The 27647-nt window shown below is 53.7% G+C and overlaps 8 protein-coding genes and 1 pseudogene across 9 annotated transcripts, besides 1 other annotated feature; 4 read left to right on the top strand and 5 right to left on the bottom strand.

Annotated features, from left to right (window-relative positions):
• Positions 1 to 2573: 2573 nt before the first annotated feature.
• On the bottom strand, positions 2574 to 4187 carry NCS57_00691200 (Pyr-redox-2 domain-containing protein; the record flags this gene model as incomplete). Its single annotated transcript, XM_053056780.1, has 1 exon — positions 2574 to 4187. The coding sequence occupies one exon, from the start codon at positions 4185 to 4187 to the stop codon at positions 2574 to 2576; it is 1614 nt and encodes a 537-aa protein (XP_052912975.1).
• A 1256-nt stretch (positions 4188 to 5443) lies between these two features.
• On the top strand, positions 5444 to 7427 carry NCS57_00691100 (AA-permease domain-containing protein; the record flags this gene model as incomplete). The annotated part of the gene is made up of 7 exons (XM_053056779.1): positions 5444 to 5602; positions 5656 to 5899; positions 5946 to 6035; positions 6086 to 6297; positions 6347 to 6821; positions 6871 to 7112; positions 7194 to 7427. The coding sequence occupies 7 exons, from the start codon at positions 5444 to 5446 to the stop codon at positions 7425 to 7427; spliced, it is 1656 nt and encodes a 551-aa protein (XP_052912974.1).
• An 818-nt stretch (positions 7428 to 8245) lies between these two features.
• On the bottom strand, positions 8246 to 10542 carry NCS57_00691000 (annotated as a pseudogene). Its single transcript has 7 exons — positions 10440 to 10542; positions 10194 to 10388; positions 9578 to 10137; positions 9253 to 9526; positions 9029 to 9204; positions 8794 to 8977; positions 8246 to 8733 (listed from the first exon to the last, which is right to left on the bottom strand).
• Positions 8246 to 10542: a sequence feature.
• Positions 10543 to 11706: 1164 nt separating this feature from the next.
• Positions 11707 to 12758, top strand: NCS57_00690900 (AB hydrolase-1 domain-containing protein; the record flags this gene model as incomplete). The annotated part of the gene is made up of 2 exons (XM_053056778.1): positions 11707 to 12209; positions 12263 to 12758. 2 exons carry the CDS (start codon positions 11707 to 11709, stop codon positions 12756 to 12758), a joined length of 999 nt encoding a protein of 332 aa, XP_052912973.1.
• Positions 12759 to 13551: 793 nt separating this feature from the next.
• On the top strand, positions 13552 to 15090 carry NCS57_00690800 (uncharacterized protein; the record flags this gene model as incomplete). Its single annotated transcript, XM_053056777.1, has 4 exons — positions 13552 to 13859; positions 13911 to 14539; positions 14592 to 14950; positions 15010 to 15090. The coding sequence occupies 4 exons, from the start codon at positions 13552 to 13554 to the stop codon at positions 15088 to 15090; spliced, it is 1377 nt and encodes a 458-aa protein (XP_052912972.1).
• Positions 15091 to 16338: 1248 nt separating this feature from the next.
• NCS57_00690700 (Exportin-1) lies at positions 16339 to 20080 on the top strand (the record flags this gene model as incomplete). Its single annotated transcript, XM_053056776.1, has 8 exons — positions 16339 to 16404; positions 16503 to 16532; positions 16596 to 16668; positions 16788 to 16859; positions 16929 to 17650; positions 17705 to 18473; positions 18524 to 19793; positions 19843 to 20080. 8 exons carry the CDS (start codon positions 16339 to 16341, stop codon positions 20078 to 20080), a joined length of 3240 nt encoding a protein of 1079 aa, XP_052912971.1.
• A 1012-nt stretch (positions 20081 to 21092) lies between these two features.
• NCS57_00690600 (Zn(2)-C6 fungal-type domain-containing protein) lies at positions 21093 to 22541 on the bottom strand (the record flags this gene model as incomplete). Its single annotated transcript, XM_053056775.1, has 1 exon — positions 21093 to 22541. The coding sequence occupies one exon, from the start codon at positions 22539 to 22541 to the stop codon at positions 21093 to 21095; it is 1449 nt and encodes a 482-aa protein (XP_052912970.1).
• An 836-nt stretch (positions 22542 to 23377) lies between these two features.
• NCS57_00690500 (uncharacterized protein) lies at positions 23378 to 24290 on the bottom strand (the record flags this gene model as incomplete). Its single annotated transcript, XM_053056774.1, has 2 exons — positions 23378 to 24069; positions 24119 to 24290. 2 exons carry the CDS (start codon positions 24288 to 24290, stop codon positions 23378 to 23380), a joined length of 864 nt encoding a protein of 287 aa, XP_052912969.1.
• Positions 24291 to 25045: 755 nt separating this feature from the next.
• On the bottom strand, positions 25046 to 27053 carry NCS57_00690400 (RNA helicase; the record flags this gene model as incomplete). Its single annotated transcript, XM_053056773.1, has 2 exons — positions 26811 to 27053; positions 25046 to 26755 (listed from the first exon to the last, which is right to left on the bottom strand). The coding sequence occupies exons 1-2, from the start codon at positions 26979 to 26981 to the stop codon at positions 25046 to 25048; spliced, it is 1881 nt and encodes a 626-aa protein (XP_052912968.1). The 5' UTR covers positions 26982 to 27053.
• Positions 27054 to 27647: the final 594 nt, after the last annotated feature.

Here is a 27647-nt window from a genome sequence, read left to right as displayed (position 1 = left end):
CTGGACAGGACGGCGGAGCCTCAACTGGCCAAGACACTGGGGCTTCCACCTCCCAAGATGGTAACTCGCCTGCTGGTGTGACGAAAGAAGGAGAGACCTCTGCCGGCCAGGACGGAAACTCTCCCGCTGGCGTAACCAAGGAAGGCGAGGGTTCGACTGATCCTACGGCTGAACAAGGCGGTGCATCCACAGGCCAAGATGGTGGTGCTTCCACCGGCAACACGGCCAAGGAGGGAGAGGCTTCTACTGGCCAAGACGGAGGTGCTTCGACTGCTGGTACCACCAAGGAGGGTGAAGCTTCGGCTGGCCAGGATGGCAATTCTCCCGCCGGAGTCACCAAGGAAGGCCAAGGCTCAACTGACCCTACTGCTGAACAAGGTGGAGCTTCCACAGGGCAAGATGGCGGAGCGTCTACCGCGGGCACCACTAAGGAGGGAGAAGCTGCTGCGGGCCAGGAGGGCAACTCACCTGCTGGCGTACCGAAAGAAGGCGAAGCAGCTGGACCGACTGCCGAACAAGGAGGAGCCTCTACCGGCCAAGACGGAGGCGCTTCTGCTGCTGGCACTACCAAGGAAGGAGAAGCTTCTGCCGGTCAGGATGGCAATTCTCCCGCCGGAGTCACCAAGGAAGGCCAAGGCTCAACTGACCCTACTCCCGAACAAGGTGGAGCTTCCACAGGGCAAGACGGAGGCGCTTCCACCGCAGGCACCACCAAGGAGGGAGAGGCCGCTGCTGGACAGGAGGGTACTTCACCTGCCGGCGTGACGAAGGAAGGGGAGGGTTCAACTGATCCTACCGCTGAGCAAGGCGGAGCCTCTACTGGCAAAGATGGTGGTGCTTCCACTGCTGGTACCACTAAAGAGGGAGAGGCTTCAGCTGGTCAGGATGGCAACTCTCCCGCTGGCGTAACTAAGGAGGGAGAAGCCTCGACTGGCCCGACTGCTGAGCAAGGTGGAACCTCTGCTGGTCAGGATGGAGGCGCATCTACTGCTGGTACTACCAAGGAAGGAGAAGCATCTGCTGGTCAAGATGGTAACTCGCCCGCTGGAGCCACCAAGGAAGGGGAGGGTTCGACTGATCCGACTGCCGAACAGGGCGGAGCCTCAACTGGCCAGGACGGTAACTCTCCTGCTGGCGTCACCAAGGAAGGAGAGCAAGGCGGTGCTTCTACCGGTCAGGATGGGGGCGCTTCAACGGCTCAACAGGGCGAGGGAGCTTCCACTGGTCAAGACGGTAACTCACCTGCCGGTGTGACAAAGGAAGGGGAAGGCTCGACAAGCCCACAGGCTGAACAAGCTGGAGGAGCTGCTGGTGGCAATGATCCAGCTGGTGTGACGAAGGAGGGAACAGAAGCTACTACTGCTCAACAAGAAGGAGGCGCCTCTGCTGGTCAAGATGGTAACTCACCTGCTGGTGTGACCAAAGAAGGGGAGGGCTCAACTGCTCCTCAAGCAGAACAGGCTGCGGGAGCTTCTGCTGGAAATGATCCCGCTGGCGTAACCAAGGAGGGAGAGTCTTCAGCCGCACCACAAGCTGAACAGGCCGCAGGAGCTGCTGGTGGTAATGATCCCGCTGGTGCGACAAAGGAAGGCGAGGCTGCGGGTGGTCAACAGGCTGAACAAGCTGCTGGAGCCGCTGCTGGAAATAGTCCCGCCGGTGTGACAAAGGAGGGAGACGCTCCTGTCTCCATCGGCGAGAAAGTTGCTGAAGCTGCTGGCAAGGCGGCGGCGGGTGCCCAAGCGGCTGCTGCGGCTTGAGTTGGTTGATAATCGGTGCAAGTATCGGAGCCTTGGGTTAGGAGACCAGAGGTTCAGGTATTTGATGGATGATAATCGTGGTGTGTAGATAGCCTTGTATAATTTGAGCATTCGTGATCTGGCAGAGCGTCAGCTTGATGCTTCTATTATTGATATATTTGTTGCAATTGTTATACGTAATCCAAGTTGGATCTCTTCATTCGACTGTCGTAATCTGCAAGAGTTCGGGGGGGTTCAGCCCTGATGTCTGGTCTGTCGAGGGTGAAAGTGCTGGAGCCGTATGCTGGGTAGTCTGATCAAGGTTATCGTATGGGATGCTTCTTGTACATACAACCTGATCCGACCACTATCTCAATGCAACCGAACGCAAACCATGTGATTCAAGTCGATAAGACGAACCGGTTCTAGCAGCAGGGGCCATGACGTGCTGATAGCGCGGGGAGTTCGGAGTAAAGGATAACACGATTAAGGGGGCCAATCGCTAGAGCAAATCAGTCCACGGTGAGAGAGCCCAGGCCTTGACCGAAAAGCTGCATTGACCACTTTCAACAGACAATAGGAAGGTCTTGACGGATAGGAAGGTTATCGCGCCGTGTCTGGATAAGGATAAGACCCGTCTGACAGGGGGAGGGATATGCCCTTCTCCTCGGTTACGCTAACCTTGGAACTGTTATTGCTTGTCTGACTCGTTAGCGCATTGCTCGAATCAGCCTCTCAGTGGTGAGATCGAGCATCGGGAGCATATCCGAGTATCATATAAATGATAACAAGACAATTCAGCTTGATAAGATGCTTGCATTCTTTAAGTCTATCAATTTACTGCAAATGGAAGCTCGAAAACCCATTCGAATGACACTCGTCTAGAGCCTTTTGATACGCCGGCAGTCCTCCCATGTAATTCAACGCCTCCCGCGTCTTGCCCGGCACGTTCCCACCCATGTACCACGTCGTCTCGTTCAGGTGCAGCAGAGTCTTATTGCACTCTTCATTCGTCACGCGGGCCCAATCCTTTTCAGCCGCAGGTCTGGGCTCGATTCTTGAGAACCGGTGCTGCCGCATGTAGCAGAGCGTCCGGATGATCCAGTCGCACTGGATCTCTGAGATGACAGGGCCTACGGCGAAGGCTGCGGGGCTCTGCGGGCCGTACATGTAGAGCATGTTGGGGAAGCCCGATGTTGCTAGGCCGAGATAGGTTCGGGAGCCGGTGCCCCATTCTTGGTTGAGGACCTTGTTCTTGAGGCCTTTGATGTTGACTCTGGAGAAGCTCCCCGTGACGGCGTCGAAGCCAGTGGCGAGGATCAGGGCGTCGAGTTCGAGCACGGTTCCGTCGGCGAGCCTGACACCGTGGGGAAGAACCTCATCGATGGGATTCTTCTTGAGTCCAACCAACTTGACATTGTCCTGATTGAAAACCTCGTAAAACTTTTGCTCCAGGGAAGGGCGTTTTGTGCCAAAGGGGAATGGAGGCTTTGTTGGAGCCAAGTGCTCGACAAGTTCAGGGTCTTTTTTCAAGATCCTCTGCCGGACCTTGTCCCGCCAAAACTCATAGATCGCCTGGCTAGATTCCAGGTCCGTCATGAGATCCTCATAGCTGCCGAGTGTAACTGCAAAGCCTCCCTGCTGCCACAGCTCCTCATAGAGAGCAGCGCGCTGCTCAGGGGTATCATCCATGGCTCTCCGCTGGACCTTGTCAAAGAGGAAGCCTCCAGCTGTTGTCTTCATCTGCTTGTACAAGCTGGGGTAGGCGGTCTTGTCCTGGTCCCCCCAGGGTTTCTGCCGCATTGGTAGCGCGCAGTTGGGCGATCTTTGAAATACAACCAGTTCCTTGACCTTGGGGCCGAGCTCCTGGATGACCTGGACACCCGTGGCCCCTGTGCCAATGACGCCAACACGCTTCCCCTTGAAATCCACTGGCTCTTCAGGCCATTTGGCTGTGTGACATGTGAATCCCTGGAAGTTCTCCAGACCCTTTAGGCGCGGTGTGAAGATCTTGGAGGCGAAGCCCATGGCAGGGAGGAAGAAGCGTGCAGATAGAGAGAGCCCAGTATTTGTCCTGACAGTCCACTCATCCCTCTCAGGATCAAAAGATGCATCAGTGACCTTGACACCAAAGGTAATGTCCCTGCTGAGGTCCCACTGACGATCCACAAACTCAAAGTACCGCTTGATCTCTGGCTGGCTGGGGTACTCCTCGGACCACTCCCAGCTGTTCCAGATGTCCGGGTCCGAGAACTCGTACAGGGGCACGGGGGTGTCGGAGCGGGCGCCGGGGTACCGGTTGTGCCACCACACGCCGCCGACGCCGAGGCCCTCCTCCAGGACCCGGACCTTGAACCCCTGCTTGCGCATGTTCTTGAGGAGGTAGCAGCCGCCGAAGCCTGCGCCGACGATGATGGCATCTAGGGTGTTGTTTTCCACGTAAGAAGGCATTGTGGTGGTTGTGAGACGAGAACTGAAACCAGAAAGACGAGGTGATGAACTCAAAATGCTTGCTTTGATACTCACATCTACAGCATCGACTCATAGTGACTTAAGTAACAGCCTTCCCATACTTACCGGCTGTTGTATCCGAGTGCTTCTCCAACTGGTCAACGCCTCCCACGGTCCGCATGATGCCTCCAAGAGCAGCTGTGATACTCCAACATGTGTCTCCCCCACGGCCCCAATCCCAATCACCACGTCCCCTCCGCGGACTCCTTCCTGATCGACCCTCCCTTAGCGTTTAGACTGGTCCAGACTAGCACGGACTATTGTGCCGGTTTATCAAGGTCGGCAGAATGGGCCGGTGATAGAAGATGCGGGGGAGTTCGGTCAATGCATTGCCGTTTTCTTTAACAGGAAATTCATGCCAGTATCTGCCCCGCTATTTGCCTCTATGAGTTACCGCGGTGCAAAAGAGGACTAGTCCTTTGCATTATCTCCTCACCTTATCTCCTCGGTGTGATTCCGTCTCGATAGCACGGTCAACTTCAACGCCAGTTTGACCGTTATCTCGAACCCTACCTCAGACAACAAAGACGCGTGGCATCCGATAGGGCCTTGATTCAAGTAGAAAGCATGATAATCACGGTACAAACATCGGCACAACATGCCATATCCCTCGTATCGAACAGCGGACGTTGCATCTCCGGATCCTCTGCCGTAGCGTTAAACTCAGCCACCCATCACATGCGAGTCCCTGCTCGGTGATTCGCAGTTGCCTGATAACCTAGCACGAGTCTTGAATCGCATGGTGCCAAGGGCTAGACCCAAACTAGCCTGGGAGAAACCTGGGGTAAAGAATCCGGGGTATGTCCAGGGGGCTAGACAGAAAAGATAAGCCAGCACCAGGAGCTAATCTCTGCGCGCCATGAGTCGTCGTTTCTTTCCCTCCCCCTACAAAAGGCTAATCTTCTCAAGGAAACACCTGCCAGATTGACAAACAGAGATAGCCTTAAGACCTTGTACAAACGCGGATACCTGCCCGTAGAGCCCAATCACGACTCATTGACGACACCATCATTTCCCCGGATTTTCCAGGGATTTGGTTCAGTTCCTCATGGTTAGCCTTGCCACTGTGGCCTGGTCCGTGCTTGATTGAGAGATAGGCAGAGATATATAAAGGTTCCCATCACGGCTCCAAAGATCGTCGGTGGATCATCATCTCCATCTTTTACTCTTGATCACTCCCCTACAACTTGTTCACAATGGGACTCCACGACGTAGATGTCTCATCCGGTTCTCCGGAGAAGCTTAGGACTTCCAAAGATGACGGAACTCTTCACCCTGTCGGCAGTATCGCCGAAGCTGAGATGGAGAATCAGCACGGCCAGTTCCACCGCTCCTTTTCACCTCGCCAAGTCCATGTATGAAACATCTGGGTCTTTCTGTCAACTCAAACACTAACAAAATCACCAAGGTCATCGCATTGGGTTCCAACATTGGCTCTGGAGTCTTCATCGCTACCGGTAAAGCCCTGGCAACTGGCGGCCCTGGAAACATGGTCATCGCCTACGCCATGGTCTGCAGCTGTGTCTGGGCTGTCCTTCAGTCACTGTCCGAAATGACCATTGCTTTCCCCGTTTCTGGCAACTACATCGACTATGCTGATCGCTGGGTTGACCCGGCCTTGGCTTTCGGAGCTGGTTTTGCTGAGTGGCTTGGTATGTTCAGTCGTGACTATGCGAGATTATTCTAACGAGGAGATAGGATGGACTGCCATTGTCTCTGCCGAAGCTGGTTTCTTCAACATCTTGGTTCAGTTCTGGGCTGAAGGATCTTTCCCTCTAGCAGCAACAAGTAAACCGCCCATATCCTCTTTACTGAGAACTCAGCTAACCCCTTTCTAGTCACTATCTTCCTCGTCGCCTGCCTCGTCATCTTCCTCCTCCCGAACAAGGTCTTTGCTTGGTTTGAATACGTCACATCTCTGATCAAGATCTTTCTCTTCCTCATCATCATTACTCTTTCTCTGGCTCTGGTCTGCGGCGCTGGACCCAAGGGAACCGTCCATCACGGCGAGACATGGACTGACCTGCCTGCGTTCTTGAACGGCTTTTCCGTAAGTCTTTCTCCAAGAGAATGGTTTCCTTGGAAACTAATAATTCTAGGGATTCGCAAACTGCGCTCTCCTCGCTACCTGGGCTGTCGGCGACCAAGTCTTTATCGGAATCATGGGAGGTGAAGCTGAAAGCCCTCGCTTCTCCATGGCCCACGCCACCAAGCTCGTCCCCTTCCGAGTCAACTTTATCTACATGCTCAGCGTCGTCTTCATCACCATCCTGGTCCCCTCCAACGATGAACGACTCCTCGGTGGTAGCGGTGTTGCTGCCTCTCCCTTCGTTGTCGCTGTCCAAGACTCTGGAATCCCCTTCATCTCCTCGCTTCTCAATGCTGGAATGATGTGTGGTGTCCTTGCCATCGCTGCCGAATCCGTCTATATTGCCTCCCGAGTTCTGAGGTCCATGGCTCACCAGGGACTTGTCTCGCCGCGCCTCGCTCATGTGGATGACAAGGGTCGACCTAGACTCGCCTTGGTCATCACTTGTGTCATCGCCGTCATCCTGGGCTATATCCAGCTCTCTGGTAAGCTTTGTTATTCATGATATGTCCTCAATCGCTCACACTATCATAGCTGGAGGTCTCAAGGTCCTCAACTGGCTCATTTCCATCACCAGCGCCTCCTTCTTCACCAACTGGATCATCATCTCCTTTACCAACTGGCGCTTCCACTGTGCCCTCAAGGCCCAGAACGACAAGCTCTTCTCTGAGGTATATGCTTGGAAGTCAAACGCCTGGCCTCTGGGACCAGGCTGGTTGATGCTGATTTCCCTCCTCTTGCTGGTCTGCTGTATCTACTCAGGTATCGAACCAGTTGTAAGTCACCCCCCAAGCTTGCCTCGACAAACAGCAGGCTACGAAACAAGTCAAAATCTTGTAGCTAACAATCAATAATAGGGCGGCGCAGGATTCACTGCCGAAAACTTCTTCCAGTACATGATCGGAGTCTTGGTCATCTTTGGCTTCACTCTCGGATACAAGATCATCTACCGAACCCCCTGGAGAGACCCCGCGACGGCTGATTGCCAGACTGGTCGACGACCCCTGAGCGCCGAGGAGATTACCCAGCTGGACGAGTACTACAGAATGCCCAAGTGGAGGCGTTTCCTGACCTATGTGCAGCTGTGGTAATTGCTGAGCATAGTAGAGCAATTCACATGATAGGCGGCTTCCAGTCATTTAGGAGCATTATATACCCTCTTGCTATAACGAAGAGTTTACCTGTTGAGAAACATCTGAGTCTTTGTGACGTAATTGCATATGATGTGATGGTTGTGATGTGTGATATATGCTGGTATCTCTAGCAAGAAACTCGCTGGCGCGCCAGTTATCCCTTACCCCTGAGTGACGACCTGTCCCCATCGGCACCCTATCAACCACTAACTCACGGCGCTTGTTAGCGTACCACTTTGACTATAAACATGTGAATATCCGGGGTATGTGCCTAATTTCTCGCGTATCTGTCTTTGGCGTGTAGTTGCCGAGTGGGTGTGGCTCATCTAATATGATCTCGGAATAGCCTCCCGAGGCCAAGCGCCCCTATGCCAAATACTCCCCACGGGGAAACACTCCCAATAGCCCCGCATTTTCGCTTTCCTGCCTTGCTATTTCTGGCAGTAAAGGGGCAATAATAGCTTGTGGGAGTTGAAGGCTCTGTTAAGCCTCTTCACATCACTTCCAAGCTAAGGCTTCGGCTTGGCTTCATACTCGCTCTAACCCGTTAGGTGATTTCAATGAATTCGACGAACTGATCAGAGCTCTGAGTTGTAAGCATAAAAATGAATGCGATAAATATGTGGAAGTTGAACTGGGGCGGAGACCTGTAGAGTTTCAAAGCAAATAACTTAATAGCTACACAACCTTTACCCTAGGTTTTCTGTATCTAGTTGAAAAAGACTTTGTAGTTTTACTTTTAAGGGCTATGTAGTCCATCTGCCAAGGATCAATTATCAAGCACCAGGACTCCCACTACTAGCCACGCCCTCATCCGGCCACGGCCACGTCAGGCTATCAATATCCAGGGAATCCGCAACATTCATGAGCTGCTCGGCACTGAGCTCGTAATTTAAGCCTAGCCCCAAGTCCTCGGTCGTCTCAAGGCCGAAAGGTTCCGGGTACTCAGCAACATTCACTGTCGAAGTGTCCATGCCATCGGCATGACCCTGTCGTGGTGTGTTGTGGCCGTTGGTTGATGGCGCTAACCTGGGCTCGTGGTCTTTCACCAAGAATTTGCTCAGCAGGCCCTCTAACTGCTTCAGTTCTGACGCTAGCATCTCTGCAACGAGGTTTCCGCGGCGGCTCATCTCATCAAAGATGGCGTAGGCGCGTTGTGACCAGGGAGTATGATCTTGGAGAAGGGACGAGTCGATAGCAGCGGCCATCAATAGCACGATTGTGGCAGTAAAAGTTGCGTCAAGATCAAAACGTAGAAATGTCTCTGTGAGAAGTTAGCCTGGCTGCTTCTTGTTAATCAATCGTCAACTCAATATCAACTAACCCAGCAGCCCCTGATCCGAGAGGCTTGCAAGTATTCTTAGAATCTGCTGAGCAGACTCAGTGCACATTTGCACCAGACCCTTGACGCTTTCTGACTGAAGCCAATGCATCAAAGCAACTTCCAGATGCCCAAGTCTTGAGAGAAGAAAGGTATAAAGAAGAGGTCTCGTGGTGAGGATGATGCACTTGTTACTATTAGTCGCAGACAATGATTGAATCAAAAGGAACACACGTACTTGATGTTGAAGCAGATGTAGATGTGCCGACGTCCGAGAAACCCCAGCTATTCCCTCATTAGCATGAATCTCAAAGGATCTGTTCAACTGCTCTGTCACAGTGGCGATGCTTCGGAGAACCGATTGTGTGGCACCCAGATAGCGACTGTCAAGCTTCCCCTCAAGCCCATAGACAGCTAATCTGCGTTAGTAGACCCGTCATTTCCCAGTATTTCAATACATACTTTGGTCTATCTTTGCCAGCACTCGGCAAAAGCTGACTTGAATTTTCAAAGCCTCCAACTTTTCAGGCTGTCCTGGAAAGGTAGGAAACCGTGTGCTGATAGTCTCGTCTGATATTCCGATGGGAAGCCCCATTTGAGAAACCATCTGGCGCTCGAGGATATAGACAGTCCACCAGATGGTACGGCATCTCTGCACGTAGTTGTCGTCAAGGGAGTGAGACTGCATCTCCGTGTGCATGCCATGTTCTAGGCCATGTCGGAGAGCGGAACAGACCTTGGATTCATCAGCTACAAAACCAAGCCGTCATATATCCAAGCAACTTACAAGACGATAGGCTTGGGTGAGATAATCCACGCATTGCAGATACAGTGCAGCACAGCACAGAACCTGCATCTGCTCCACAGGGTCGACTTCGAAAAAGGTGAAATCCGGCATGAGTTTCATGGCCTGCACAAACAGTTCCCCTCCTGGTGGCCGCCTCGATTTTGTCGACTGGACAACAAAAGCCTTCCCAAAGGCCAGGATGAGAAGGTAGTGCACATACCAAAGCGGCGCAACACGAGGATACTCTGTTGGACGCTCGTGGAAGAGTCGAAAATGCTCCATGAAGCGATCTTCCTCAAACAGGTTAAAGAGCCATCCACAATGAAACTTGACAGAATTAATGAGATAGAGGGCGAAGTCCTGTCCTGGGAGAATCGATGGGTCAAGTGTGTCGTTAGAAGAGGCTCTCCTGTTACCGTCCCATTTGAGATCATAGACTTTGCCGTCTAGTCCACCAAAATGAAGGTTCTGGATGGGCAGTGGAGTTCCTGTGAGGCGTTCATGTGTCATTGTGAGAACTCGTCTGCCAAACGACCAGTTGGATGATGTTCCCATGAAGACTGATGGTTGTGTTAGCTTCATGCCCACTAGACTGATAGCACGGCCTGGAGCTCACCTATCTGACCCTTGGGACCCGGTACCCAGTCGTATGTGTGAAATGCCAATGGGTTGATAAGAGGGGCTTTCGCTTCCGCATCATTCTGTATTCTTGGTGGCTCTATTGGACCATATGATGACGTCGAAGCCGAGTCTTTCAACGTTTGTTCTGGGCTGCGGTTGGTGCCTGTGGATGTGGCCAAGCTCTCATCAACTTGCAGGTGTCAATGTGAGTATCCTGACAATTTGCAGGGATATTACGTACTCATATCAGGACTTCTCAGCTGCTCAGGAGATACATTGGGAGGAATTGTTTGAGTTGCGTTGTGTTCAAGCTGGGACAACCTCTGCTGGAGGTTGGTGATGTACCTGGAATGATGAGAAACGCCAGTTAAGTAAGGGGTCATGCTCACCTTCTTGAAACCACCACCTTTCGCGATTCCTCGTCGAACCGACAGGTCAAATTTCTTTTGTCACATTGTTGACAGGGCTGAGAGCCAGAGCATTTGATCTTTTGGTCGCGGCATCTTATGCAACTGTCGCTGTTAGCGATGCCGTGGTGGAGCTGGACGAGATGGCCCACGCTTTCGGTGAGCGCTTCCTAACTTTGCCGGAAGGGCTGCTAACTGGCATTGTCATTGCCCTCAGATGTGTTCAGGAAAAGGGAAAAGACGTCCTATTAATGTAGAGCTGTTGTATAATTAAGAAAGTTGCCGTCTTTCTGCTGACCGTCTTTGGTTAGCCATTTGGTGATTGCACGGCAGGCGTCCCGATGAGCGGGGTCAAATCACTGATTGATAGGGAACGGATCCCGAGGGAGCCTCAATAGAACTCTGTGAACCCCACGATGGGGGATTCCTTCGAGAAGTCATTGGCTTCGATCTCTGGCGGAGATTAATTCGTTTATTCTTCCAGATCGCGTTAGGCTGGGAGTTGTCCTGGTAGAGACTCAAGCCAGTGGCTTTGCAAGAGTTGTAAACCACACGTTACATTTGGTCCAGGTCTTCAACGTTTGAATACTATTTTTGGGAGTCTTTAGAGGCAGAACAAAGTGAGTCAGAAACTACGCATTCAGCTGTGAGTTCACAAGACTTCTTGTTTCCATCTCACCAAAGAATTACGGCAAGAAAAGCGCTTATGGCTTACAGCGGACTTCCCGTCAATCGCCTTGCGACATGTGAGTCCTCAGCGCAGCATCCCTACTTCTCCCGGCATAAAACGGTCTGCAATGTGGCTTGTGCTCCGGGGAACTACGGGATCGATACGAAACAAGAGCGGCTGAGGTTTTGAAGGCTGAGCAGTTGGGTTGGTTCTGTGTGACCGCCCAAGAAACTTTTTTGCGGAGTGCAGGCTTATCGTTCCCGTTTTACTAGCCTATTCCGCATTCGAAAACTTGAGCTGTAGCTTTCGAAGTCTGTATATAAAGTGAGGGGAGACCAGGGCTCCGATTGTCGCGCCATCCTCACACACCGCTCAACCCAAAGTCAATTCGGCATCAATTCTAGCAACTCACCTGTCACAACTCGCCGTCAATGTTCAATTTTCACCTCAGCTATCAGTGGCTTCACTTCAGGCGGCCTACAGGCCCTCCCGCGCCCGTACCAGAGGGCCTCGAGCGATTATGGGTAGACACGCCGGAGGGCCGCCTCGAGCTCCTCTCCAACACGCCATCCATCGTCCAAGAGGGCAGAGGTCCCCCGATTGTCTTCTGCCACGGTGGAATGGGCGGCGCCTGGGTATGGACTGAGTATCTGCAGTATTTCGCCGCGTGCGGAATCCAGTGCTATGCCGTCTCGCTGCGAGGCCACGGAGAGTCGTGGCATCCATCCTACCTGCAAATGGTCTTTGCGACGCCGCGCAGCGCTCTAGCTGAAGACCTCGTCGCAGCGATTGAGTGGGTTCAAGTTCACGAGGAGAGTGAGGTCATCCTGGCCGGCCACTCGAGCGGTGGCGGTCTGAGCCAAGGCATCCTCGGCGATGGACTTGTCAAAGTCAAGGCCCTCGCATTGCTGGGCGCTGTACCAGCTTATGGATCGTAAGTAACAGACATCACTGACAATCCCGCCAGCAGCTGACAAACCATTGTAGAATGGGCGTGTACGTGAACTGGTGGAAATTGGACCCGTGGTTCACGATCCGTCTGATCTTCCATGGCTGGCACTCCAACTCACCTCTCTCCCACCCGAAGCTCACCCAGCGCGCATTCTTCGGCGACAGATTCCCCCTCTCGTCCGTGATCCCCTTCCAGCGCCGCATGAACCGCTACGAGAGCTACCTCTGGCCCTTTAGCATGATGCAGCCCTTTGCCAGGGCCTCGAGCATCCTGCGCCAGATCCGCAACGACGGCTCCAGCGGCGAAAAGGTGCTCGTCATGGCCGGAACACAGGACAAGCTCATGACGCCCAAGGTGACGGAGGAGACGGCCGAGTTCTATCGTGCGGCGGCTGGCGAGAAGCGCGAGGGCGTGAGGGTGTCCTTCGTCGATGGCGCGGGACATCATTTGCAGAACGACGTGCAGTGGAAGGACGGCGCGGGCAAGCTGTTCCAGTTTTATAAGGGCATCGAAAGTCCAATCTCTGATTGAGACAACTTGGGTTTATCGGTGGATGTCCTCATCTCGGCATCTCGTTTTCAGGGCAACCAGGGCGTCAAGGATTCGACGAGGGGCGGTGTAACTATATCACTGCGTTTTGTTTTTGTAACGATATTCACGACATGGAAAAATGATGACATATTCAAAGAGAAAGACTTCCTCGGGCTAAATGCCCGTCATATCGGGAGGCTTCTTATTTCAAGAGCATGCCATCGGTTCAAGATGCCGAGACACCCCCGAGCCCATGTTCGGCGGAGCCCAGCGTAAACCGGCGCTGTAGCAACTGACTCTTCTCTCGCTGTAAAAAGGAAAAAGAGGGGACGGGACACGGGGGAGAGGGACAGGGTCTTCCGGGGCTAGAGTGTAAACAGCAGCGGCAGCCCGGGCGTCCTTTCTCCTGAAAATCCCCTCTCCCCGAGACAATTTGAATCACTTCAATCCATCATCAGCTTCCCTCACTTCAAAGGTCCGAAGGTGAAGCTTGACAATCCGGCACCGAAACACCCCCGAAAAGAAACCACACCCCGGTCTCTGTACCCCGGATTCGGAAGGCGACCGATCCAGCTGTCACCAGCCAGCAAAACCTTCGGCCTTCTTCCGTAGGTACTGTTGCGTCGTGCCCCTGAAAGGCTCTCTCAGTGAGCCTTTTTGCAAGAGGGGGGGAGCCACTCCCAGGTTTCTTCCGGTACCGCCAGTCAAGCTGGCGTGGGTGCAGCGGCTGTCAGTGGGGGGAGGAGCTGGCGCAGCAGCCAGTCGGTCGCTCCTGTTCAGATCGGCGTCGGTAATGGAGGGGAAGGTGCCCCGCAGCCCGGAGCTGTCCGCCGAGAGCCCCTCCTCGGCGGGCTTCAAGACGTATTCGGCCGCCGCCGCATCGTCGGCCGGGAGGATCTCTCTCGTCTCTCGCCATCTGTCGAGTCCATCTTCTTATAACGCCGCCTCTGCTGCTCAATCTCTTCCGTCGTCTACTACTCAGAATCGTCGCCTTTCCACATCCACAACCACAATGTCTTCTCAACCTCCTCATGCCACTCTGCTCATCCCTGGGCCCATCGAGTTTGACGATGCCGTCCTCCAGTCCATGAGCCACTACAGGTGAGATACAACAGGCTCTGCTATAACTCCTAATGATACTGACGTCCGCAGCGAGAGCCATGTTGGCCCCGGCTTCGTCAACACCTTCGGCGAGACCCTCTCCATGACCCGCAAGCTCTTCCAATCGACCGACCCCGCCGCTCAACCCTACGTCATCTCTGGCTCCGGCACACTGGGCTGGGATCTCGTCGCCGCCAACCTGGTCGAGGCTGGTGAGGACGCCCTCGTTCTCAGCACCGGCTACTTTGGCGATGGCTTCGCCGACTGCCTGAGGACCTACGGCGCCAACGTCACCAAGCTCGACGGCGAGGTTGGTGGCCGACCTCAGCTCCCCGAGATCGAGAAGGCCCTGTCCGAGAAGAAGTACAAGATCGTCACCGTCACCCACGTCGACACCTCGACCGGTGTTCTCAGCGAGCTCAAGAACCTGGCCGCCACTGTCCGCCGTGTCTCCCCCGAGACTCTGGTCATCGTCGACGGTGTCTGCAGTGTTGCCTGCGAGGAGATTGCTTTCGACGAGTGGGGTCTGGATGGTGTCGTTACTGCCAGCCAGAAGGCCATTGGTGTTCCCGCTGGTCTGTCCATCTCTTTCTTCAGCGGCCGCGCTGTCGCCGCTGCTCTTGAGAACCGCAAGACTCCTATCCCCGCCTACTTTGCGTCATTCAAGAACTGGACTCCTAGTCAGTAACCCAGCTCGTTATGAGCAAGCCAACATGTGCTAACGTGCTGCAGTCATGAGAAACTATGAGGCCAAGAAGCCCTCATACTTCGCCACTCCCTCTCCTCAGCTCATCCACGCCCTTCACACTGCCCTCACACAGATCCTTGCCAAGCCTCTGGCCGAGCGATTCCAGGGACACATCGAAGTGTCGGACAAAGTTAAGAAGGCCGTTGCGGACCTCGGCCTCAAGGTTGTGGCCACCAAGCCTGAGGACCAGGCTCACGCCATGACCGCCATCTACCTGCCCGAGGGTGTTGGCGCCCCCGACGTGCTGCCCAAGCTGGCCGGCAAGGGTGTCGTCTTTGCTGGCGGCATTCACAAGGCCATCGCCTCCAAGTACATTCGATTCGGCCACATGGGTGTTAGCGCTGTAAGTTTTCCCGTCACGTTTAGACGCCCATCCAGAATGCTAATCTGTGTGTGTGACAGCTGGATCCCAACCGAAATGACATTGACAAGGCGCTCAATGCCCTGCGGGACAGCCTGTTCGAGGCCGGCTACAAGGCATAAACAAGTAAAATAACCAAAAAGAACTGGCCGTGTGATTGGATTAGACGATAGAGCCAACGAGTTGGTCGTGTCTTTGCAGATAGAGCAGCAGCCTTTAAAAAAAAAATGGTACCTTTGTTAGAGACGTGTTTTAGTCTTGGGTTGGTGAAGTTTGTGATCAGTCAGTTTATTCAGCCGGGTTGGTTGAAGAGACAACACCATGCCTTTGTGTGCGTCAAGGAATGCAACATTCTGATGCAAAGATCACGGCAAGACACTTTCTGTAATAAAGAAGATGTTTGCTTCAGTCGGAGACTTTGCTAAGACGAGACACCAACTGTCACTGCGTATACCCGTATAGCCGCATCGGGTAATCTCAAACTGGGCCAAAACCCAGATCGATCGATGGGAGCTTTCGTTCTTCTGGAGGAGGCTGGGAAGTTTGGCGCGCGGCGGTCATCTCCAGTCTCATCACAAGTACCGATACAAACTGTCCCGGCGTCATGGTCTGAGCTGCGCGCCGACGAACCGCAGCCTTGTCTTGCTTTTTTGCCCTCGACACCCACAGTGACAGCATCGACCCCCTTGGTGGGAACAGGTACCGATACATTTTGTCGCCGGAGCCTTCCATCGAATTTTCAGCCCCGCCGCTGACAAAATCAACTGGGCAGCTGGCGGTTAACTGAGCCCAGTCTGCCCACCTCAGTGCTAAGCTGTGTGAGCTGGCTGGTGGGTGGTTACTGAAGTGACGCTGCTAGGCTCCGAAGCTGCGGGGCACCGCTCCACTGGAGGTGCCTGTACTGCCTGTATTCACAGAAGGTGCACCTCAATCTCCCCACCATTGGAACTTAGCACCAACCAATCCACCTCACCTCCCCCTCCCTCCAGTCCAGGTAGTCCCTCTCACCTCACCTCACTTCACCGACGTCGTCCACTTCCATTTCCACCATCCACCAAAGCCGAACTTGTATTCTCCTCTTTGCTCTCTCTTCCTCTGTCTTGCCCTCGCTCTCGCCCTCGTGCAGGTTTTTGCGACGCGTCCCCCGCCCACCGCGACTCCCCCCTGCTTCTTTTACCTGGCCTCTATCGCTTGTTATAGAGCGCGCTCTGCTTTTTCCCATCTCCATCTGAGGTGTCTCTGCCTGGGGCTGGCCTTGCTTGCATCTCTTCCCTCCCCCGCCTCGCCTCGTCGTCCGCCCACCACAACCACCATCACCACCCAAAACCCTCGCAAACGACAAGTCCTCGACTCCGAACCAGCCGCCCGACATGGCTGCCTCCATTGAAGAGCTGGACAACCTCGTCCGCTCATTCTACGAGGGGCGCGGTGAGCAGGTAGGTTGTGATGCTGGCGTCTCGGTTTTTCCCAGCCGTGGACCCCGCGCGTGAACCAAGAGGCACAAGAGCTAATCTCGTCTCGTTGAATCATGTAGCAAAAATCCGCCCAAGCTGCTCTGAACCAGGTTCGCGCTCCTCTTCTTGCCAAGTATGCAGGAAGGACCTTGTGACGGCTAACTGTAGCATAGTTCAAAGAAGATCCCGATGCCTGGCTCATGGTCGACAAGATCCTTTCCGATGCGCAATATCCCCAGACCAAGTGTACGTCGACTCTACTGCCTCACTCCCGTGGCCTATCTGTCACCGACTGGCTCTCGCCCCGAACCGCATATTTTTTCAACATAAATTCATGGACCAGGGTAGCTGACAAAATTTGACAGACTTGGGTCTGCAGGTCCTCGATAATGTTATCATGACGAGGTGGAAGGTCCTCCCCCGGGACCAGTGCCAAGGTTCGTCATGTCACGATGACCTCCTCCAGCTTGCCTCGGTATCCAGCGCTGACCGCTCATAACCTCCAGGAATCCGAAACTTCATTGTGCAGTTCATCATTCAGTGCTCGAGCTCCGAAGAGTCTTTGCGCCAGCAAAAGACCTTGCTCAACAAGCTCAACCTCGTTCTCGTCTCCGTCCTCAAGCAGGAATGGCCACACAACTGGCCCACCTTCATCAACGAAATCATCTCGTCCTGCCACTCCAACCTATCCATCTGTGAGAACAACATGATCATTCTCCGCTTGCTCTCGGAGGAAGTCTTTGACTACTCGGCCGAGCAGATGACCTCAACCAAGACGCGCAACCTGAAGCAGACCATGTGCGCCGAGTTCTCTCAGATCTTCAACCTCTGCCAGGAGGTTCTCAACACTGCGACTCAGCCCAGCCTGATCAAGGCGACCCTCGAGACCCTACTCCGATTCTGCAACTGGATCCCTCTGGGCTACATCTTCGAGACGCCACTTATCGAGACACTGCGCACGCGCTTCCTCTCGACTCCCGAGTTCCGAAACGTCACCATGCAGTGTCTTACCGAGATCGGTGGTCTCCAGACTGGTGGCCCTGGCCAGCCCAACTCCTACGACGAGCAGCTCGTCAAGATGTTTACCGAGACGCTGACTACGATTGCCAACATCATTCCTGTCTCTCTCGATCTCAAGTCGACATATCCCAGCAGCAACTCAAGGGATCAGGAGTTTATCCAGAACTTGGCCCTCTTCCTATGCAACTTTTTCGGAATGCACTTGAACGTAGGTTTTGTATGCTTAGTACTGTTGAACTTTGGACACTAACTTGCGCCATAGCTTATCGAGAAGCTCCCTAACCGAGACTTCCTCATCCACGGTCACTACTATCTTATTAGGATATCGCAGATCGACGATCGGGAAATCTTCAAGATTTGCCTGGATTACTGGCTTAAGCTTGTTCAGGAACTCTATGAGGAGATGCAACAGCTCCCTATCACGGATCTCAATCCCCTCATGGCCGTCGGCGCAGGCATCTCCGGCAGCGGCGCCCCCAACCCGTCGATCCTCAACAACTACCCCCTCCGAAAACACAAGTACAACGAGGTTCTCTCCAACCTGCGAGTCGTCATGATCGAGAAGATGGTTCGTCCCGAGGAGGTTCTGATTGTCGAAAACGACGAGGGTGAAATTGTGCGAGAATTCGTCAAGGAGAGCGACACGGTACAACTTTACAAGACGATAAGAGAGTGCCTGGTGTACCTGACGCATCTGGACGTGGTCGACACGGAAAACATCATGACGGAGAAGCTGGCACGACAGGTCGACGGTACCGAGTGGTCCTGGCACAACTGCAACGTTCTCTGCTGGGCCATTGGATCCATTTCATTGGCCATGAATGAAGAGACTGAAAAGAGATTCCTCGTCACCGTCATCAAGGATCTCTTGGGTCTCACAGAGATGAAGCGCGGCAAGGACAACAAGGCCGTTGTCGCCAGTAACATCATGTACATCGTGGGCCAGTACCCGCGTTTCCTCAAGGCTCACTGGAAGTTCCTTAAGACGGTTGTCAACAAGCTTTTCGAGTTCATGCACGAGTCCCACGAGGGTAAGATTCAGACTTTTCAGGACTCCATGATGATACTGACGTTTAAACAGGTGTGCAGGACATGGCTTGCGACACATTCATCAAGATTGCCCGACAATGCCGACGACACTTTGTTGCTCTCCAGCCCAGCGAGCAGGAGCCATTTATCGAGGAGATTGTTAGAAACATGGGCAAGATTACATGCGACCTGACACCTCAACAAGTGCACACATTCTACGAGGCATGTGGTTACATGGTGGCTGCTCAGGGTAACAAACACCAGCAGGAGAGACTCCTTTCTGATCTCATGGCCATCCCCAATGCGGCTTGGGATGAGATTATCAAGCAGGCGACCATGAACCCGTCCATTCTTCAGGACGCCGAGACGATCAAGGTCATCGGCAACATCATGAAGACGAATGTCTCAGCCTGCTCATCAGTGGGATCCTACTTCTATCCCCAGATCGGTCGCATCTACCACGACATGCTTCAGATGTACAATGCCACAAGCACGCTCATCTCTGAGGCCGTTGCTCGCGATGGTGAGCTCGCGACAAAGATGCCCAGGGTCCGAGGTCTCCGGACCATCAAGAAGGAAATTCTCAAACTCATCGAGGTGTATGTCGACAAGGCGGAGGATCTCCAGGCTGTTCGTGCTCAGATGGTCCCTCCTCTGCTTGACTCTGTGCTCGTCGACTACAACCGCAACGTGCCTGGTGCCCGAGATGCCGAGGTTCTCAAGGCCTGTTCCACTATCATCACCAAGCTTTCTGCTTTGATGGAGGACCAAGTCCCCACTATCATGCAGAATGTTTTCGAGTGCACTCTGGAGATGATCAACAAGGACTTTTCAGAGTTCCCCGAGCACCGAGTCGAGTTCTTCAACCTCCTCCGAGCCATCAACCTTCACTGCTTCCCTGCTCTGCTCAAGCTCGACAACAACCAGTTCAAGTTTGTTATCGACTCGTGCTCGTGGGCTTTCAAGCATGACAACCGAGATGTCGAGGCGGCTGGTCTTAACATGGCCCTGGAGCTGATCAACAACATCGCCGAGAAGACTGATGTCCAGACAGCCAACGCCTTCTTCCAGCGATTCTTTATCACCATTCTGCAAGATGTATTCTTTGTTGTAACCGACAACGACCACAAGGCCGGCTTCAAGACGCAGTCCATGCTGCTGATGAAGCTCTTCTACTACATCCACCCTGCCGATGGTACTCAACCCAAGATCCAGGGGCCCATCTATAGCCCCGACCAGGCTCAGGCTGGAACTGGCAACCGAGAGTTTGTCGCCAACTTTGTGGCGAACCTGTTGCAAAATGCTTTCCGTAATCTGCAAGCGTACGTTGTCCCTCCCAGCGCCCATGACCAAATACTGATTGTTTCACAGGAGCCAAATCACAACCTTTGTTGAGGGACTGTTCACACTCAACACACAGTACGACAAGTTCCGTCTCAATCTCCGTGACTTCCTCATCTCCCTCAAGGAGTTTGCCGGCGATAACGCAGAGCTGTTCATCGTCGAGAAGGAGCAGCAGGAGCGGGATGCCAAGGCGGCCGACATGGAGCGACGACAGAAGGTTGGCGGTCTGCTGAAGCCCTCGGAGCTGGACGACGAGGAGCTATGACTGGATGAGGAGCTGCGGACCGAGTTTGCGCCTCAAGTCGCCTCCGACACGAAACCGACGGAGTCAGCCGGGGATGGTTGGGAGTTTTATGGTCTTTGAACGGCGTCATCGAGGCTATCCACGCCCTGCGATCCGACGGACAGCTCCGGCCTTCTCGCGCGCGACGGCATCTCCTCCTTGCTCGATTTCCTTGCTGTTATGATACCAAATTTCATAGAGTGGTCGCCGCCCACCCGATCCAGGGGGTGCATGTCCTTATTCAAACCCAGCCCCCCTTTTAGGGTTGAGGGGAGTAAACAAAAAAAGAAAGGAGCCTGGTTGTGAGAGCTGTTGCTGTTGTTGTTTTACTAGTTGAACGAGAGTGCCGCGTGCGGTTGATCATTCACTTTGACGAATAAATAAAGAAGAAACGAAATACAGATTCAGATGATGCGGTCGAGAGACGAGGTGGATGCTTCAGGCTGGAGCATGTAGAAGTTGTCTACCTAGGGCTATATCGTAGGTATGGAAAGGGAGCAGATTGTGACGCTCCGGCAAATACATATTTCTACATAAACCAGATTCTTCCCGTTGCCCAGTGACAAGGTGCCTTGCTGCGATCCTGTTAATGTCTGTCCAGATTGATATCAAGGAGGATGCCAGCTTGTAGCGGTCCTTGAGATATTGTACATGATTAGACCAAGACATGACACTGACAGTGCGTTTACCCTCGGCAAGATCCGAGAAGAAATCCTTATTCTCCCCCCTGTATCTGCCCCTATGCCTCATTGATCTACCATATGGAGCGTGAGGCGTCATTGCTTTAGGTGACGAAATGTGTGGTGAGACAGCAAGGCTCGGGCAGTGCTGGCTTATGATCTCTGCCAGCCGTTCAGTTATGCCGGCTTGTATAGATGGCCAGCTGCTAACTTGACCACCAACTGAACCTCCAAGAACATGTCGTGCAGTTCGGTGTTCGTCTTCGTGGGATGACCGGGTGGTGATAAACATAACCACGTCGGGCGCTCGTCTCTCACCCCTGGTCCCTTTCCAACTCTTCAAGGGGCCAGCGCATGGGCTCCTGCCAAAAGTTCCCTAGGTAATCGGCGATGAGGCGTATTAGAAAAGAGCCGGCATCGCCTATGATCCAGGCATTGCGGCAACGGTGCAAGAGAACGCCGTAGTATGCCAACACAAGTAGGGCTTCAGGGCGGTGCTTGCGCACAGCCTCCATATACTCTGCCGTCAAGAGGACAGGAAATGCGGTGGAAGCGTGCACACTCCCATCTTGTGGCAGGTTGCGGTGAATGTTGAACGCCCATTGCAATGTGTGAACAGCGCCTGAAATAGCGTTGACTGTTGCTGCGCTCAGATCAGAGTTCTGGACGAGCTCAAGTAGTGAGAGACATTCACTACCCCCGTTATCTGATTCCGAAGCAAGGCGGATATTGACGAGGAATGGTCTTAGAGGAGACTCAAGAATGATGTTGTAGCATGGGGAGATGACAGTGCGAACGCCCCGGTGAAGATGGACAGACTCGACAAACCTCTCGATAAAGACGTGGAAGTTGGCGCGGTAGTACGCGTATGTCTCATAGATCATGTGGAGGCTGAGTAAGGAAGCAAAAAGGAATCGAGGGAGACAATATTTGTCAAGGTCGCCATTTTCCTGACTCATTTCCTGCGAGTGGTTGTTGAAAAGGGTGAGCGCCCGTGTCTGTAGTTCTCTGGCCGTTCGTCGATGAGAGGCGGCATGTTCGGGTTGTAGTATAGCAAGATGATCAGCAGCGATGGCCAGCAGCTGGTCAATGGCATAGGGTGCATCTTTGGACCATTGAACGGCGATCTCGACGATGGGGTGTGTCAAGTCGTTGGTAAGTGGCATAGCGGTTGTAGCATGGTGCAAGAGGATGAGGTGTTTTGCCGCAAAGACGGGTTGGGGAATGCCGTCTGGGATAGAGGGAGTTGAGGGTGAGTCGGCAAAGGTCTTGGTGATAAAGGACTCGGTGAAGGACGGTAGAGCGGTTAGAGGAGGTGGTCGGTCATCAAGAATGGTAGGAAAGCCGAGCCGTGATCCAAAGAGTGATGATGGAGGCCCGGACGCAGGATGATGAAGGCCCGTAGCACTAGACATGCTATCGGCAGGGCTTTGAGCCTGACTGTCGACACCTGTGGCATTCTGAGAAGAGGGCAACGGAGGTTGAGAATGCGACGGAACTGGACTCGGCGTTGGGGCGGAGGCCGGAGTTTGAGGTGCGGCTGGAGTGGCAGCTGTTGCTGCTGTCGAGGGCGGGAAGGAGCATGATCGCTCACTGACGACGCAGTTGCTACAGGCCGGACGGCTCTCATCGCACTTGATATGCCTCCGCTTACACTCCCAGCAGCCGTTGCGCGACTTCCGATGAGCGCGACGGAGCTTGGCCGTGGCGGCGCCGGAGCCGGAGCCGGAGCCTTTGGCCTCCGCAGCCGAACGCGGGGGCATTGCAGGGGATAGGAGGGGAGTTCAGGGGCGCAGGCGCGGCGATGAGAGGGGAGGGCTTCTTGCCAATGTCGTCTTGGTCAGCTAAAGAAAGCGCCCATTGTCTTGGCCGTTGAGAGTAAGTGGCGCCCTCGTCAAACAGTTTGTCCTGGTCGCGTCGTCGTGAATGATCAAAGCGCCCTTCGTTGGTTTGTTTTGGTCAAGTTTTTGCGGAATGGCTTGACAGTGCTGGCTCTAGCAAAAATGCGGCGGTTTAGTCAGACTGGCTGATGGAGCAGGCACGGTACGGTACGCAGTAGGAAGGCGCGACGCTTAATGTAAGGCAAAGCAGGGAAAGAGCACAGTTGAAAAGGATCAATCCATGCTCCAAGCACCTTCCATCCCTTGCGGCCCCATTAATCGAATCGGTTCATGGTTTTATCGGGCCTTGACTGTGTTGGGAAGTAACCACTGACCAGACCAGAGCCACGGAGCCACACCTGTCAGGTACGATCCTGTCCTGCCCTATCCAGAATTAGAAGCCATCCCTGTCGCTTCCGCTTTCCGTCTTGTGGCTGTTCATACAAACGGCCAGGGAAGGTCCGAGCCTCTCTGCAAGAACTCGACTCTTGAGTTTCAACGCTCATCGCTCCTGCTCCTTCTCCTACATGAGCCACAATCTCTGGGTTTACGTCATCCATCTTCCACGTAACCCATGATACTCGTCTACACAGGCTCACCGTCAGACCATCAATCTTGACAACATTACAAATTCAAGCTTAATTGATCACCCAATTTCTCCGCAGAGGCTCTGAACACCCCGGAAATTATCCCACGGCTGCTTCCGTATCGATGGCCCCTCATGTAGGGCTCTCATATGACGGCCACGCGTCCATCGTCTCCAGCTGCCACCCTTCGTCATCCCCGTGAGATCCCCGCCCACCCTCAGCCCCTGGGAACCAGCCCGCAAAGATACCCATGACGCAGAGCATCGGCAGCCCGTCAAACACATACAGCGTCCATTCATGTCCTTGTGGATATCCATCCGGGCCGAGGATGCCTTCCGCCAAGCGGAATGTGGACCTCGCTACAATGAGCACCGAGGCGGCGTACAGGACCTTCATCGACCGCCTCCATGTTGAGCCCCTTGCCAGCGATGGCCCGGATGGCCAGTGCCGCAGCCCTATGTGAAAGACGATGGATGTGGCTATGAACAGCCCAAACATGACGATTTGGAGGCTGATACCGCCTGCGATGATCTTCTGGCCCGTCTCCATGGTGCCGAGACCAGCAGCTACAACACCAGCTCCGCTGCCTTGGATACAGAATGACATGGCATCGCCTACGACAAAAATGACTGGCAGCCAAGTAACTGGGATGATGGAGTGTCGTTGACCCTTGAGGCGCCGCATCATCTTGCCCAGTGTCATGTACATGGCTGCTGAAAACAGGGCCGGCGCAAGCAAGATGGAAGCATGCTGGATGAAATAGGGCATCATGACGTCTGTCAGCCCTTGTGCTGCAGCTCTTGCGCTGTATCCTGTCATTTCAACTGTATTTTCTCGGTCAGCTGCTTCCTTCTAACCGCAGTTTCAACTTACACAGTCCCCCTATGGCGAAAGGGATGCAATGCCAGCTTCGCGTTTTCACGATCCTCCAAATCACGAAGCCCGTTGGAATCGCAAAGAGCACCACAAATACAATTGCGGCAGCTCTCGATGGGACATATCTCCACAGGTAGTCGTCGCCTTCAAATGGCTTCAGTTGGGCCATGATGTCTGATCCGTTCCATCAACGTTGCTGGCGTGGTTCACAATCAAGATCAAAGGGGCATCAACAATGATCGAGTTCATCTACGCCTACTACCTATACCGCCACTTTAAATTCACACACTTTACTCAGAGCAGCTGCATCCTCACTGAAACCTTTCGTGTGAGTGATCAGTCCTGCACGGGTCTGTTTGAGTCCACTTACACCTACGACCGAATACGCGTTCCTCGGATCCAACTCGAATTTTCGGATTCCCTTCTTGGCTGAGCATTCCCATACGCGTATAGCCTTGGGACCTTACGGCTTATAAACCTCCCTCTCCTCGACGATCCACCACCTACCCATGCGCTTGGGACAAGGCCGCGCAATTCACCCCTGGTTGCTTGCGTTGACATCCACATCGTTAGTTCTGCAGAGGCCTTTTGCAGTTTGGCCTGCAGAATCCGACATGAGGCCGATTTTCAGGTGCCATCTCGAACGCCTCGTCAGCCCCTCAAGGCGATGAAACCACTACTAGGCGTTTTTGGGTACATCTATGCCTTGCCGCGTCATGAGCATTGACTGGAGGCTAAGCGACGGCATCCAAGCTCAGAAAGCGAAACCGACATGGACGGAAATAGACTATCCAAACGGCGTTCAAGGAGTGAACCGAAACCGAAATTACCAACTGACCAATGCGAGTGAGAGCTCACGTTGAGAGAATCGGTGCCAAGATAGCCAACTTTAGACGCCAACCAACGAACGGGGTATATTCCTGTCTAATCGTCGAATCCTTCAAACTCGTCGTCCTTCTTCTCTGCCTTGGCCTGATTCTGCTTGCGAACCTCAGCAATAAGCTCGTTAAGCTCCATCTGCTTAACCTTTTCTTCGTCCGTCATCTTGGCCGTCTTCTCAGCCTCACGCCGCTTGTGCCGCTTCTCCCTGCGCTCCACGCGCTCCTCCTCCTTCTCGTGCTTTGCACTCCAGGCCTCGTTCTTGCGCTTGCGCTTGTTCTCGTCCTTCTTATCCGGCTTCCCGCCTGACTTTTCTTCCTCGAGGGCAACCTTTCTGGCCTGTTCTCGTGCCTTCTCCTTGTAGGCATAGTTGTCCCAGTCAATCTCCAGACCGAGCATCTTGTCACCCTTCCAGTTCTTGAGTTCAGGCATCCTAGGCATGCGCAACAAGCCCCAGGCATTTCCGAGGTCCTCCCAGTCAAGGTCAGCAGCTCGGAAGATAGATGTAGCTTGGTGGGCGCCGTAGCTTCGAGCCCAGCTCACGAAACCTTTCTGGGCCTTGTCGAAGAGCGCCCTATCTTCTTGGACCAGATCGCGGATCTTCTTAGTAATCGCCACAGCGCCGTCCTCTGATGTAATGACTTCCGGCTTCTCTAGTTCCACAATTGGCGTCTTTCGAATCTCCAAGAACTTGACGTAGTCTTCTTCTCGCCCAGGGTGTAGCATAACCACAGCCAAGCCCTTTCGGCCGGCACGTCCTGCTCTACCACTGCGGTGGATAAAGACCTTCGGGTCTGAGGGGGCGTCAATCTGAACTACCAGATCAACTTGGGGAATATCCAGACCACGAGCCGCCAGATCGGTTGTGAGTAATATTGTTGGCGATACTGAGGTGAGGAAACGGTTAAAGTTCTTTTCGCGAACCTTGGCAGGGTGCTTGCCGTGTAGGGGTACCAAAGCAAAGCCTTCTGGCAGAATTGATGGTAGGATGTGCTGGAAGTAGTCGACGGCTGCGCAAGTAGAAAGGAAAACGATGCTTCTCTGTGGCCTTACGGGTAACCCCTCGAGAAGTTCGGCAAGGGCTGGAAGTTTTTGGCTGGCGGGCTTGACCATGTATGTCATCTGAAGACTGGCAGGTGTCCTCCTATCCTCGAGGATACCACCATCCTTCATCTTGACCTTGACCTCGATCTTGACTGGGTTCCTTAGGCCAACACGGATAATCTCGCCGACAGCTTCGCTGACACTGGCGCTAAAGAGGCCAGTTCTTCGCTGCTTCGGAAGGTGTGATAGAATCTTTTGAAGATCGGGCTTGAAACCTAGGTCGAGAAGGCGATCGGCTTCATCGAGGACCAGAACCTCAAACGAGGACTGGGGACAGTGGACATGAGGAGACGACAGCAACTCGACGAGTCGACCGGGTGATGAGATGAGAACGTTTGGACTATGTCGAAGGAAGAAACTGAGATCCTGCGCCGGGGTCGTGGTGCCTCCAACGAGCAATTGGGGCACAATGGCCGGGGACGTAGTGGCGGGACGCTTTTCATCGCCCTTGAGGTGTGGGAGGACTTCGGCGGATGCTTCGTGGAATTGCAGCAGCGAGAGCAACACTGTATGGATCTGGGCAGCCAGTTCGCGCGTAGGTGAGACGATGATAGCAGCGACGTGGTGTTTCTTGGTGGGCTCTCCGAGGCGAAGGAGTTTTTGGACGAGGGGGATGAGGAATGCGAGGGTCTTGCCGCTACCGGTGACAGCCTAGGACAGAGTTAGATGGTGATTTTGGTGGATCAAGATTGGATCAAGGTCATACCTCGACGACAACGTCCTTGTTTCCCATGAAATGGGGGAGAGTTGCAGCTTGGACAGGCGTCATCTGGCTGAAGCCCATTGTCGCGACAGCATCAAGGATCCATTCTGCGAGGGGAGGAGTGAGAGCATCCCAAGCTCTCTGGCTCTTCCTCTTCTCCTTTCCAGGCGCCATGACTCTCCTTGTCCAGATTTGAAACTGGCAACCAAAGTTTGAGGCCGAATGGAATAGTTCAAGTTGAGCTGTCGCAAGTCGGCTTAGAGGGGCCGGTGGTTTGCGCAAAACATTTCTTGTAAATTTTTATCTTATCGCAGGAGTGGATCTGGAGGCTTCAACTGTGGCGCATGTACTCAGTGTGGCTGGAACAGTCTGGGTCTGTCTGCAAGGCACGTGGTCACAACTTCTGGGCATATTTTCAAATGACGTGGGATTGGATGGGGACCTGGTTCGGTCCCTGAGATGAAATGTTTTGGGGTGACGTGACACACTTGTCTTGGCCGGCATTGGAGCAGTCAGGCCAGATCGCGGAAGGGCCGGGGGGGATTTGTTTATTGAGTGCCGGGGGTCGAGGATTACAAGGCAATCTTGTTTTTAGTCTTAATTTGGCATTCCGCCAGCTGTCCACAGGAGTTGTTTCAAACTTGAAGATATTCATGGGATTTATTGGAGTTTGATACCGAGGTGCTTTCTCTCACATCACCGAGAACAGACAGACAGCACCTCAGTCACATGCTCGTAGCTTACACAACAAAAGGCGGTGTCCGTTTTGGGGAAACTTGGAAATCACGGCGCCACAGATACGTACTCTCTGCATCGTTCCGTCTCTTCCCCCGGACCCAT

Source organism: Fusarium keratoplasticum, chromosome 5 (genome assembly GCF_025433545.1).
Source record: "Fusarium keratoplasticum isolate Fu6.1 chromosome 5, whole genome shotgun sequence".
Classification (NCBI taxonomy): domain Eukaryota; kingdom Fungi; phylum Ascomycota; class Sordariomycetes; order Hypocreales; family Nectriaceae; genus Fusarium; species Fusarium keratoplasticum.
The sequence above is the reverse complement of the archived record's forward strand: the minus strand, read 5'-3'. Positions and strand labels throughout refer to the sequence as shown.